The following is a 10,569-nucleotide window of genomic DNA, read 5'->3' on the forward strand; positions in this document are numbered from 1 at the left end:
TAAAGGTCAATAGTATCGTAAGATAAAAAAAAAAAAGCCTGTTTATTTCCTCTTAAATGGTGCCACGTTTATAGGGAAAATGCATCTGTGGGTTGAGCAACAGCGTTGAGCATGTGGGTTGCACCCATGAAAAACAGCGCAAATCCTCTGCCAAGCAGCTTTTTGTGGAGGCAGTGTGAGGCAGCATCTTCCTCACAGGAAAAAACAAGCTATATGTCATCATTGGTAGCAATGTCAAGGCAGAGACATTTTAAGCAAACAATCCCGCATCTCCACGCTCTTAGGGTTTTGAACTCTCCAAACTGTCGATGCCCATGACGGAGCAGAGTTGATCAGAGTCTACTGCTAAAATGTGAGAGCAGAGACGATGGAAAAAGGTGCCTGCATATCTGACTTCCACTCCACTGTGCAACACAACCACATTGGCTGTCTGGGAAAAATGGGAGACAACCCCACAGCAGTGTGTGACCGAACGGATGAAGAGAAGGTGTCAAACTGCTGGTCCTCTCTCTGAAGCTAAGTGAATAAATTGTTTGCCAGATTGCCATTGTGTGTTTTGTTTCTTCAAACGTCAGTCATTTATTTGTTTCATCCAATAAATGAAACAAACAAAAAAGAGTTGATAGGAGAATAAGTTGTTTGGCACTGGCAGAGAGGATTCTGTGAATTTTGTTGTGTTTTTTTTTTTACAGGGGAAGCCCTCAGCTCACACAGAGCTGCGGACAACAACGGGGATGCGATTGTCCCCGTCAACTCTGAGCAGCTTCCCCGTCTCTGACGAAGAAAAGCATCCCCACAGCATGACGCTGCTACTTCCATGTTTCTACAGAGAGATGGTGCAATCAGAGTGATGTGCAGTGCAATACTTGAATGCATATTCTTGTGCATGTAAGTGGTAAAGGTTGAAACGGTATTGTGGTCCAAAGACTGTAGAATGCATTGCAAATGCTTTGTTTGGCACAGCTTTTGATTTAAACAAAAAAAAAAAAGATGAGGAAGACTGACTTTATACTTCATGTGATACTCTAGGGCTTTAGAAATAATAGAGAAAGGTTCGAGGATCTTGCTGGCCACTTTCCATGACCCTGCTCAGCAAGTGCATGCCCACATCATGATGCTGTCACCTCTTTATTACAAGGGGCAATCGGAGTGATCTCATATGTTAGTTTTCCGTCACTTGTGGCATTATGCATGTAAAACAAAAAAGAAAATAGTAAATATTTCTGGTGTGGAGACTGCTGAACGCTTTAAAAAAAATGCTTAGAGAAAAAAAGGGGGTCAAAATTGACTCTGAATGTAAACCGTAAGATTTTGAAATCGCTGCAAAAAGCTGACAAGTGTTGCTGACATTTTGTTTTAAAGCCCATAACAATTATCTCTGCTTTTACCAAACTATCACACAGCTAAGGCACGGTTAGTCGTCAGAAAATCTCAGTGTATAGATCCCAATCCATGTCTCTGATTACAATTTGAAAGCGAAGCCACTCCCTTCTGAAGCTCTGACACAAATGGCAGAATGATGCGTCTCTCGTCTTAACGAGTTCGCTATTAAAAACCTACAGAAATGTAAAGCGTGACACGTGATGTGGACATACATGGACTGTGAAGACCGCCGCAGAACACAGAGTCACCCACCTTTACAAACTGTGACCATGGTAACGGCAAAATCAAAAGACGACAGTCGGAGTGATGAAATGCTTTTTTGTCTGTGTGCGTGTGTGTGTGTGTGTGTGTGTGTGTGTGTGTGTGTGTGTGTGTGTGTGCGTGTGTGTGTGTGTGTGTGTGTGTGTGTGTGCGCATTTGTGTTCTGTGTTTTCATGGTACCTGCACCAAATTTAACATCTCCAAAGCAGAGCAGGTCACAGCTGCAGCTGGCACAGTTGAAAAGAGAGGAAGACATTCTGAAGACATGGGATTATGGGTACGACAGCATCCGGCTTTAAATAATGCAGTTGGTGTGCACTGGTGTTCTTACTACATTCCTCCATCTTTTTTCATGTTTTACCCAAAAAAACACTCATGTGTCCAAGAAGCTCTCTGCCTCTGATTTTCACTTGTTCCACATTTCTCTTTTGTTCTCTAGTCCTTCCTCTACCAACAAAAACATCGAAAGCCTAGCAGAAACACAAAGAAACACGGAGAGAGGGGTGTCGGCCGTTCACCATACCGTGGTTGCTCATGTGAGGGAAGGCAGCAGCAGCAGATATGTCTCCGACTGTTCATTCACTCTTTTCTCCCCTCCCCCAATTTATCCCTGTACTTCAGGTCTATACATTGGAGATGGTGGAGGAGGCAGACTTGCATTTTTTTTCCCTCTCCACCCCTTTACCTTATTTTCATTATGGTATCAGTGTCACTAATCCACACTGGATCTCTCTGACCCTGCTGTGCAAACATCTACAAATCTAACAGATCACAACCTGTAAACAAGAGAATCACCTGTCCAGTGGCACAGCTGGAGTTTAGAGCTGCCCTGCTCTTAGCAGATGTTTTTCTTTTTGTTTTGTTTTTTTGTAAGCTTCAAAGATGTTTTCTCTTTCCAGGCTGCAGTCACATGAAGCCCCAGCATGCGCTTCAAAAGAAAAGAAAAAAAAAAATCCTGCAGCAACGCCCAGGGACTGCAACAACTCAATCTCCAAAATATCTGACCGGTGCTGCTTTTTTATGTTAGATCTGCAACAAGGAAGTGCAGTTTTGTTTGGGAGGGGTGGGGGGGATAGGGGGATACTCTGTACTTGCTGTGAACAATGCTGAGGATGGAGTTAAAACATAACCTACTACACCATGTGTAATGTTCATAGCTTGTCAGCTATGAATAAGCTTAGTCCAAAATCACAGTACTTCTTCTGCAAACCATTAAGGAGTCAATAAGCATCACTACCACTACGGGAGTAAGGATGCTTTCATTTTATTTACTCTGCTGCTGCCTCAGATTTAACAGGGGCGCCCAACATGCATACAAAGTACAAAGTACAGCGCACTCATTCACAAATCTATTACTCAAATGATTTTTTCCCCCCCACTATTAAATTAACACAAGCAATGAAATATGTTCCGTCCTAAGAGGTGATACACAGTTCCTCTCCCTGGCTGTTCTTCTGAATGAAGAGGTGCATTCATTCAGCTGGCACGTTTAACAAATTCTGATGCCAAAAAAAAAAAAAAAAAAAAAAGCAATTCACAAGGTGAAAATACAATGTTTCGATGAGATCGTGGAGTGGAGCCTACCTGAGAATCCAGCCGTGCCTCTCTGTCTCCCCTCTCTTTCGTAGTGCTGTCAGGGAATGATGCGGACTAGATTTCTGTGCACTGCCGGGGTCCAACAACAGAGTTGTTAGTCATTGCGCATGCTGCCACTCACCGAGACCAGTGCTTCGTTTGTTTATTTGTCATACACTGCGCTTGGAGGAGATGCGTTCCGCTATCCTGCTGCTGCACACACACGCACCGGGGATCAACACAGTGCGTGGGGAGCTGGCTACCCTGCGTGGAAGATGGAAAGCCCTTGGTACCGTGGGAAGGAAACCCCTGGATCTGAAGTGATAACAGTATGATGCTTAAGTGGGCAGTCACCACCTGATCCAGTTTTCTTTAGAACTGTCTAAATTTATCTCCCCATCCAGACAGCGCTATTGATAAATCACTGTCAGTTTCATTGCGCATTGGCAAATGGGTTTACTGTGGACTGGTCCTGCATGTATACATATATTTTTTTAAAAAAATAATAAAATAAAACAAACAAACAAAAAAAAACATATGCTCTTCTGAACTTTATCTGAAGGAATCGTTCATCTGTTTTATTTTAGAAGTATTAATTACCCTATTGAGTTTATTTTCACACGTATCAAATGTCCTGAAATGTTTCTGGTTCCTTTATTAGCTTGTAAGCCATATTTATGCTCACACAAGCTGGGGTAATGTTATTTTACTCCAACAATTTAGAATCATAAGGAAATCTTAAATGCGAAGGATTCACAACCTAGTCAAATTTAACAGCGGCCACACTACGCCATCTAGTGTTCCTATTGTTTATTACATCACAAAATGATCAAATCTATGATCCAGGCTGTTTCTAAATAGCACATTAAATGAAATCGCAACACAATTTAGCATAGCGCTTAATTAATTATTTTTGCACTTGAAATAACTGGGTCCAATAGAATATGAGTCCGTTTTCGATGGTTATCGTCTGTGCCACACCCACAACAAAAGAAAATACCAAAGACCACTGAGGTAGCAAGATCATTCCACCACCGTACTTTCTTGTTTGAGATACTTAATAAATTCAAGTAAAACTGCATCAGTAGTGCAGTGACAAAGTTGTAATAAGGACGGGGTTGTTTTGCGTTATCAATTGTCACACAAATTTGCAGCATGAAGCTAACAAAGTTTACTTATCCTTAATTAAGCTACAGTGGAAAGCCTATGAAATTTAAGCTATTTAACCTTTTGTATTATTATTATTATTATTATTATTATTATTATTATTATTATTATTATTATTATTATTATTATTGAAATATTAATACGTACATATGTATTTTTGTCTATGTTGGAAAGGTGTGCGAACCATCTTGTTATCGTAAAGCATTTTGTCACGTGACCTCTCTAGCGTCACCTGACTTCATGTTGCTGTTGAAGGGAAAATGGCTGCCCACCTTTCATACGGCAGAGTTAATTTAAACATTTTGAGAGAAGCGGCACGAAAAGAGCTTCGAGAATTTTTGGACAAATGTGCAGGAAGTAAGGTAAAAAAAAAATTAAAAAAAATCTCGCATGCATGCGTATAATTCGCCTGAATACACTCAAATTCATTACGTGGTAGTTACATTTTTCTGCTATAGCTTCCGACCAAGATGCTTACAAACAGAACAGAACAGAGATTGGTTCCTCTGACAACATAGACACAAGTTTCTCACTGTACATATAACACATGTGCTACTTTGTCCCATCAGGACAATGATCACAGACACGTCTCAAAACTGACTCTTGAAAGGACAAAGCAGGCTAACATTAATCTTGTGGAATGGCCATGACTCGACCCAATTAAAAATTAATTGACTCATAAATCTGGATCCAACCAATGTGAATTAAATCTCCGATTTCCTGTAGGAAATATCCAGCCAGTATGGCGCCACTTTGTGTTTAAGTTAGATATTTGTTGCACATGACCGGACTTGTTTATATAATTTTGACCATGTGTTGGTTTTAGTATATTGACAGTAACATTTAAAAATGTGCACCTTTATTTAGACAAAGTTTTGTCTATAAGGTTGCTTTAAATTGGATCTCTTATTTTTCAGTTCAGTCCCAAAAAAGCTGGGTTCAAATGCATTATGAAAAACAATGTGATATTCATGCGTATGATTGTAATATTTTGTTCTCTTGCCTTACAGGCCATAGTTTGGGATGAGTATCTGACGGGGCCTTTTGGTCTGATAGCTCAGTACTCTCTGCTGAAGGTAAGCGGCTCTTCTGCAAAATAAATTTATGAAATTCAACACACAAACAACAACAAAAAAGTCCCATCTAACAATGGTCGTTTTTTAATAACCAGCCACAGTTTTAATTTGTCCTATTTGTGTTTTTAGGAACATGAAGTGGAAAAGATGTTTACCCTGAAGAGCGGCAGACTCCCCTCTGCTGACGTGAAAAACATAATCTTCTTCGTCCGCCCCAGGCTGGAGCTTATGGACATCATTGCGCAAAATATATTTAGGTGAGTTCATGTTGGTTTGTAAAACAACATTGAAGTGTTTCCTCTCGAGTATGTTGCAAACTTTACTCCATGCAACATTTACGTCCTCCGTCGCCGTAGTGAAGACAAGCTGCATCCGGCACGAGACTTCCACATCCTGTTCGTGCCCCGGCGGAGCATGCTGTGTGAACAGCGGCTGAAGGAGCAGGGAGTGCTGGGCTCCTTTGTCAACATCGATGAGTATATCCTGGACCTGATTCCTTTTGATGGTGACCTGCTTTCCATGGAGTATGAAAGCGCTTTTAGGGTGAGTAGAACCCGAATGCACAGTGCAGTAATAAACCACAGCAAAAAAAAAAAAAAAAAAAAACAGCAAAAAAAAACCTTCCTGATTACTTAAAAATAGATGGATTATGTAAAGTTCATTTAAAAGCATTTGTTCTTGTTTAGGAGTGCTATCTGGAAAATGACCAGACGAGTTTGTACCACACGGCCAAAGGCCTCATGACCTTACAGGCGCTCTATGGTACCATCCCTCAGATATTCGGGAAAGGAGACTGTGCGCGTGTAAGTGAGGATCCGTGTGATACTGAGACACCTGACTGCGTACAGACAGATGTGCGTCAGAATGCTTTCTCCTGACAAACGGTGTTCTCTGCTTTTTTTTCCCCCAGCACGTTGCCAACATGATGTTGCGGATGAAGAGGGAGTTTGCTGGCACTCAGAATCAGATTCTACCGGTGTTTGATACTCTTCTTCTCCTGGACCGTAATGTTGACCTGCTGACCCCCCTCGCTACGCAGCTCACCTACGAGGGACTTATTGATGAGATCTATGGAATAAATAATGGTCAGAATATAAATTTTTTTATCCTAACTGTGGAGAATATAAAGCGATATACATCCTCAGCTTGGACTAATTACATATAATAGCAGTTTTCTACTAAATCTTACAGGATACGTCAGGCTCCCTCCTGAGAAGTTCGCACAGAAGAAGCAAGGTGAAGGTAGCAAAGATTTGCCTACGGAGCCCAAGAAGTTGCAGCTGAACTCCGCTGAGGAACTGTACGCGGAAATCCGCGACAAAAACTTCAACGCTGTTGGCGCAGCGCTCAGCAAAAAGGCCAAAATTATATCTGCAGCCTTCGAGGTTGGTCTTTAGCTTCCGTTTTTACTGTTTTTATTATTATTGTTGTTATTATTATTATTTTGGAGTTGTTTTAAAATTCACCTAAAATACGTGTGTCTATAAAAGTACGAAATTTGATTTAAGTATACTCTGCATCTGGAATGGTATGAAAAAAAATACTTGTATTTCCAAACTTTACTCTCTAGCCCATCCTCAGATTTTCAGTCATAAAGTATTGAGTGTTTTTAAGATCTGTAAACTGAGGTTTGTATAAATATGACATTTTAACATGAAGAAGATGCAGTAACCACTGATGGCATTCCTTTAGTTTCCCAAAAGCTTATAAAAAACAATACCAGCTATTTACTGAGTTCTTATCAAGTAAACAGTAAAAAAAAATCACAATATATTTCAAATATTTCACAACATTGCAACTCTTCAGTATATTCATCTGCATTAAAATATTAACTTTAAAAAAAATTGCTTATCTAGCTTTTAAAAACTTATGAACTTTTATGTTTATATATACATTTAGTTCTTATCTTTTGGTGTGTCTTCTAGTTTTGGTTGCCTTTTTGGAGGTAGTAGCTTCCATTATCTAAAATCATTTACCAAGTTGTTAAAAAAGTTTATTTTTTTCTACGTTTAAACTCCCTTGTGGTCTTTCCCTTCCAGGAGCGCCATAATGCTAAAACGGTGGGCGAGATAAAGCAGTTTGTGTCTCAGCTGCCTCACATGCAGGCAGCTCGGAGCTCGCTGGCCAACCACACGTCCGTTGCTGAGCTGATTAAAGACATAACCAGTGAGTATTTTACTCCGGAGGTTCATTAAAACATATGACTTTTTCCACTACTAGCTAAGCAACGACCTAAATATACCCAGTTTCCATCAAGTATCATCAACTTCACTCACTATGATCTCTATTTATCATCTTTTAACGTGTGTATGCTATATTCTGAGAATTTCTGTGTGCACATGATAAAATCAAACACTTCCTGGTTTCAGCATCTGAGGCCTTTTTTGATAACCTGACAGTGGAGCAGGAGTTCATGACGGGCGTCGACACAGACAAGGTAAAAAAAAAAAAAGAGCTTGTTTTTAAGCCTAATGCTTTAAATAAGTTAACTCCGATCATTTTAATTAAATGAAATCCCTTACTTTCCAGGTGAACACATACATAGAAGACTGCATCGCCCAGAAGGATCCACTAATCAAGATTCTGCGCCTGGTGTCCATGCAGTCAGTGTGCAACAACGGCCTCAAGCCGAAGGTGCTCGACTACTACAAGAGGGAGATACTTCAGGTGGGGTTAAGAAGAAAAAGGTTTGGAGTTGTTTTTTTCTTTTTTCTTCCTTATTCTGTTTTGCTAAAAGAAAAATGATTCTTTGTCTTTCAGACTTATGGCTATGAACACATACTAACGCTGAACAACCTGGAGAAGGCGGGTCTTCTGAAGCCACAGACAGGCTCCAGAAATAACTACCCTACCATTAGAAAGACCCTCAAGCTGTGGATGGAGGACGCCAACGAGCAGGTCGGCCATGAACGAGTGCTCAAGATTAAAATCATGCCGTTTTAAAGGGTTTCCCTTGAGCAATTTTTCTGCTTACGTCCACAGAACCCAAACGACATCTCGTACGTGTACAGCGGCTACGCTCCGCTCAGCATCCGGCTCACTCAGGTGCTGGCGAGGCCGGGCTGGCGCAGCATCGAAGAGGTGCTAAAGATGCTCCCGGGCCCGCACTTTGAGGAGAGACAACAGCTCCCATCTGGACTTCATAAGAAACGTAAGTGCTAAAGAGGAGTTGAACTTTCTCTGGGTGTCTTTTTACTGTCCGATTTGAGAAACCAGCTGTCTGGATCATTGATGGGTTGTATTACACAAAATGTGCTTTTTTGAGTTTTACATTATGTTATTATGTCATTCCCTCATCAAAAATTTACTTTGAGCGTCTTTGTGATTCTTTAATCCACATTTGAAGAATCATTGAATCAGCTCACAAAGTGCTGCATATTTCCCCAAAGCTCCTCCTTGCAGTCTCCAGCTGAGATCACGCCTCCCCTTTGTTTCCCCTGCTCGGCTCCTCCAGACTAGCGGCAGCAGCAATTAGCAAACATCTGGTGGAACTGTTGATCTTATAATATGAGTTTCTTCTCAGTACAGTGCTCTTAAGAATGGATGTACAAGGCATAAGAAGAAAGGCATTGTTGTGACGATGTGCTGAAGGTGACGATGGAAAGAGCAGGAGACTCTTAAAGAGACAGAGGCCAAATTCAAGGAGTCAAATGTCTTTTTAAGTCATCTTTGATATATACAGCATTTTTATAATAGCTAAAGGCAACATAGTTACCTAATTGTGCTATAAAATCCCACTATGTGCCTGAAAAAATACACAATACCGCCCCTTTAAGAGCTGTTCTTCTACCTCCACCTTGTCAAGAGGCTGTGTTTGCGCCCACATTTGTCTCTTATCTTGAACACAATCTGTATTTTTCGGTTTCAGTAAAAGTAACCATGGTAATTCACCCTCGTACGACGCAAACCGCCTTCCCGACTGAGCACCCAGAGTTGAACCTTTGAGTTATCGTGCTGAAATGCTAATCCTGCTGCCGGGCCGCTGCTCATCCTAGAGTGAAAACAGTCGTCTGTCTGCCCCGCGTAGATAAGACGCAGGCTTTGCTTTAGGGAAGGCGAACGCTGAACAGTGGAAGATTGATGTCTGGGACCTGACAATGCAACCGAGTTATCGTCAATGTCAGATCACTAGATGGATTACAAAATATGCGTGTTTTCTCTCAGTGGTTTATTTTAGGCAGCAGAAGATCTTAATAATACATTTTAATTAGACACTTTAAAATGAGCTAATTGGAGGTGTGAGTTTGGGAATTAGATGGCTGACTCATTGCTACATGCCCGCTTTCAGCTGGTTATGGAGGTGATAATAGGAAACCTTAATTTAATTGCTGACTGTTTTTTTTGTTTTGTTTTGTACTTTGGTGGAAGTTGTGTTTTGTTCTGATTTGACCAGAGCATCTTCTTCCACACTTTTCACTGTGTCTCCAAATGGACTCTTAAGTGTTAACTAGATAACCGGTGGTGGCAATTGATTGCACAGGGCTTCAGAATAAATGGGCTCAAAACAAATGTACGCCACACTTTTAAGATTTTTACTGGCAAAAAGAATAACATAAAAATTCTTCTTCTATGGGTATGAGCACTTTTGAAAGTAAGTTGATTGATAAGAGTTTTTTTTCCCCCATCCTTTTCCACTCTTTGAGTTCATCTTCTCTTCTAACCTCCCGCAGGCCAACAGGGGGAAAACCGAACCACGCTGGTTTTCTTCCTCGGCGGGGTGACGTACGCAGAAATAGCCGCTCTGCGTTTCCTCTCTCAGATGGAAGACAGCGGCATGGAGTACATCATAGCCACTACAAAACTCATCAACGGCACCACTTGGGTCAAATCCCTCATGGACAGACCTGAATCTCAGATTCCCTGAGCCTCCCACACGTACAGCAACCCCCACTTCCACGTGTAGGGAGTGTCATGTGTGAATACTTTTGGCTTCAAGCGCAATTTACATCTGTCTGTAATAAGTTTGCTTGCTGATGGCAACTGGACAACAGAGATAACCCTGGATTTATACTGTTACATGACTGCTTAGCTAAAGATACTCTGTATATATATGTTTGTATGCCTTGTAAAGAATCAAATAAAGAGTCACTTTGATTTGCTTAGAAAA

At 41.0% G+C, this 10,569-nt stretch overlaps 2 protein-coding genes across 3 annotated transcripts in view; one reads left to right on the forward strand and one right to left on the reverse strand.

The window, feature by feature from the left end:
* LOC106921231 (rabphilin-3A) overlaps positions 1-4,221 on the reverse strand; it is a 28,752-nt gene extending 24,531 nt beyond the window's left edge. The window contains exon 1 of the mRNA XM_014992776.2: positions 3,229-4,221. The gene's annotated coding sequence lies outside the window, so the exon portion shown is untranslated. The remainder of the gene's footprint in view (positions 1-3,228) is intronic.
* Positions 4,222-4,597: 376 nt separating this feature from the next.
* vps33a (VPS33A core subunit of CORVET and HOPS complexes) lies at positions 4,598-10,569 on the forward strand. Of its 2 annotated transcripts, none has more exons than XM_014992781.2 (13): positions 4,598-4,748; positions 5,397-5,462; positions 5,592-5,719; positions 5,819-6,005; positions 6,149-6,265; positions 6,373-6,547; positions 6,654-6,847; positions 7,502-7,628; positions 7,832-7,899; positions 7,992-8,129; positions 8,223-8,360; positions 8,445-8,613; positions 10,133-10,569. In XM_014992781.2, the coding sequence occupies exons 1-13, from the start codon at positions 4,647-4,649 to the stop codon at positions 10,324-10,326; spliced, it is 1,803 nt and encodes a 600-aa protein (XP_014848267.1). In that variant the 5' UTR covers positions 4,598-4,646; the 3' UTR covers positions 10,327-10,569. The 2 variants fall into 2 exon arrangements, with proteins under 2 accessions (XP_014848267.1, XP_087865121.1); XM_088008995.1 differs by having other exon boundaries at positions 4,642-4,743.

This window comes from Poecilia mexicana, unplaced genomic scaffold (genome assembly GCF_051168715.1).
Source record: "Poecilia mexicana isolate PSO_F unplaced genomic scaffold, ASM5116871v1 scaffold_9, whole genome shotgun sequence".
Lineage (NCBI taxonomy): Eukaryota > Metazoa > Chordata > Actinopteri > Cyprinodontiformes > Poeciliidae > Poecilia > Poecilia mexicana.

What these genes read in the sequence shown, in the direction of transcription:
- vps33a (XM_014992781.2), top strand. Translation starts at nt 4,647, where the DNA reads ATGGCTGCCCACCTTTCATACGGCAGAGTTAATTTAAACATTTTGAGA. An exon ending in CGGGCGTCGACACAGACAAG is followed by an intron (nt 7,900 to 7,991) that starts GTAAAAAAAAAA and finishes CTTACTTTCCAG; the next exon opens with GTGAACACATACATAGAAGA. An exon ending in TGGAGGACGCCAACGAGCAG is followed by an intron (nt 8,361 to 8,444) that starts GTCGGCCATGAA and finishes TTACGTCCACAG; the next exon opens with AACCCAAACGACATCTCGTA.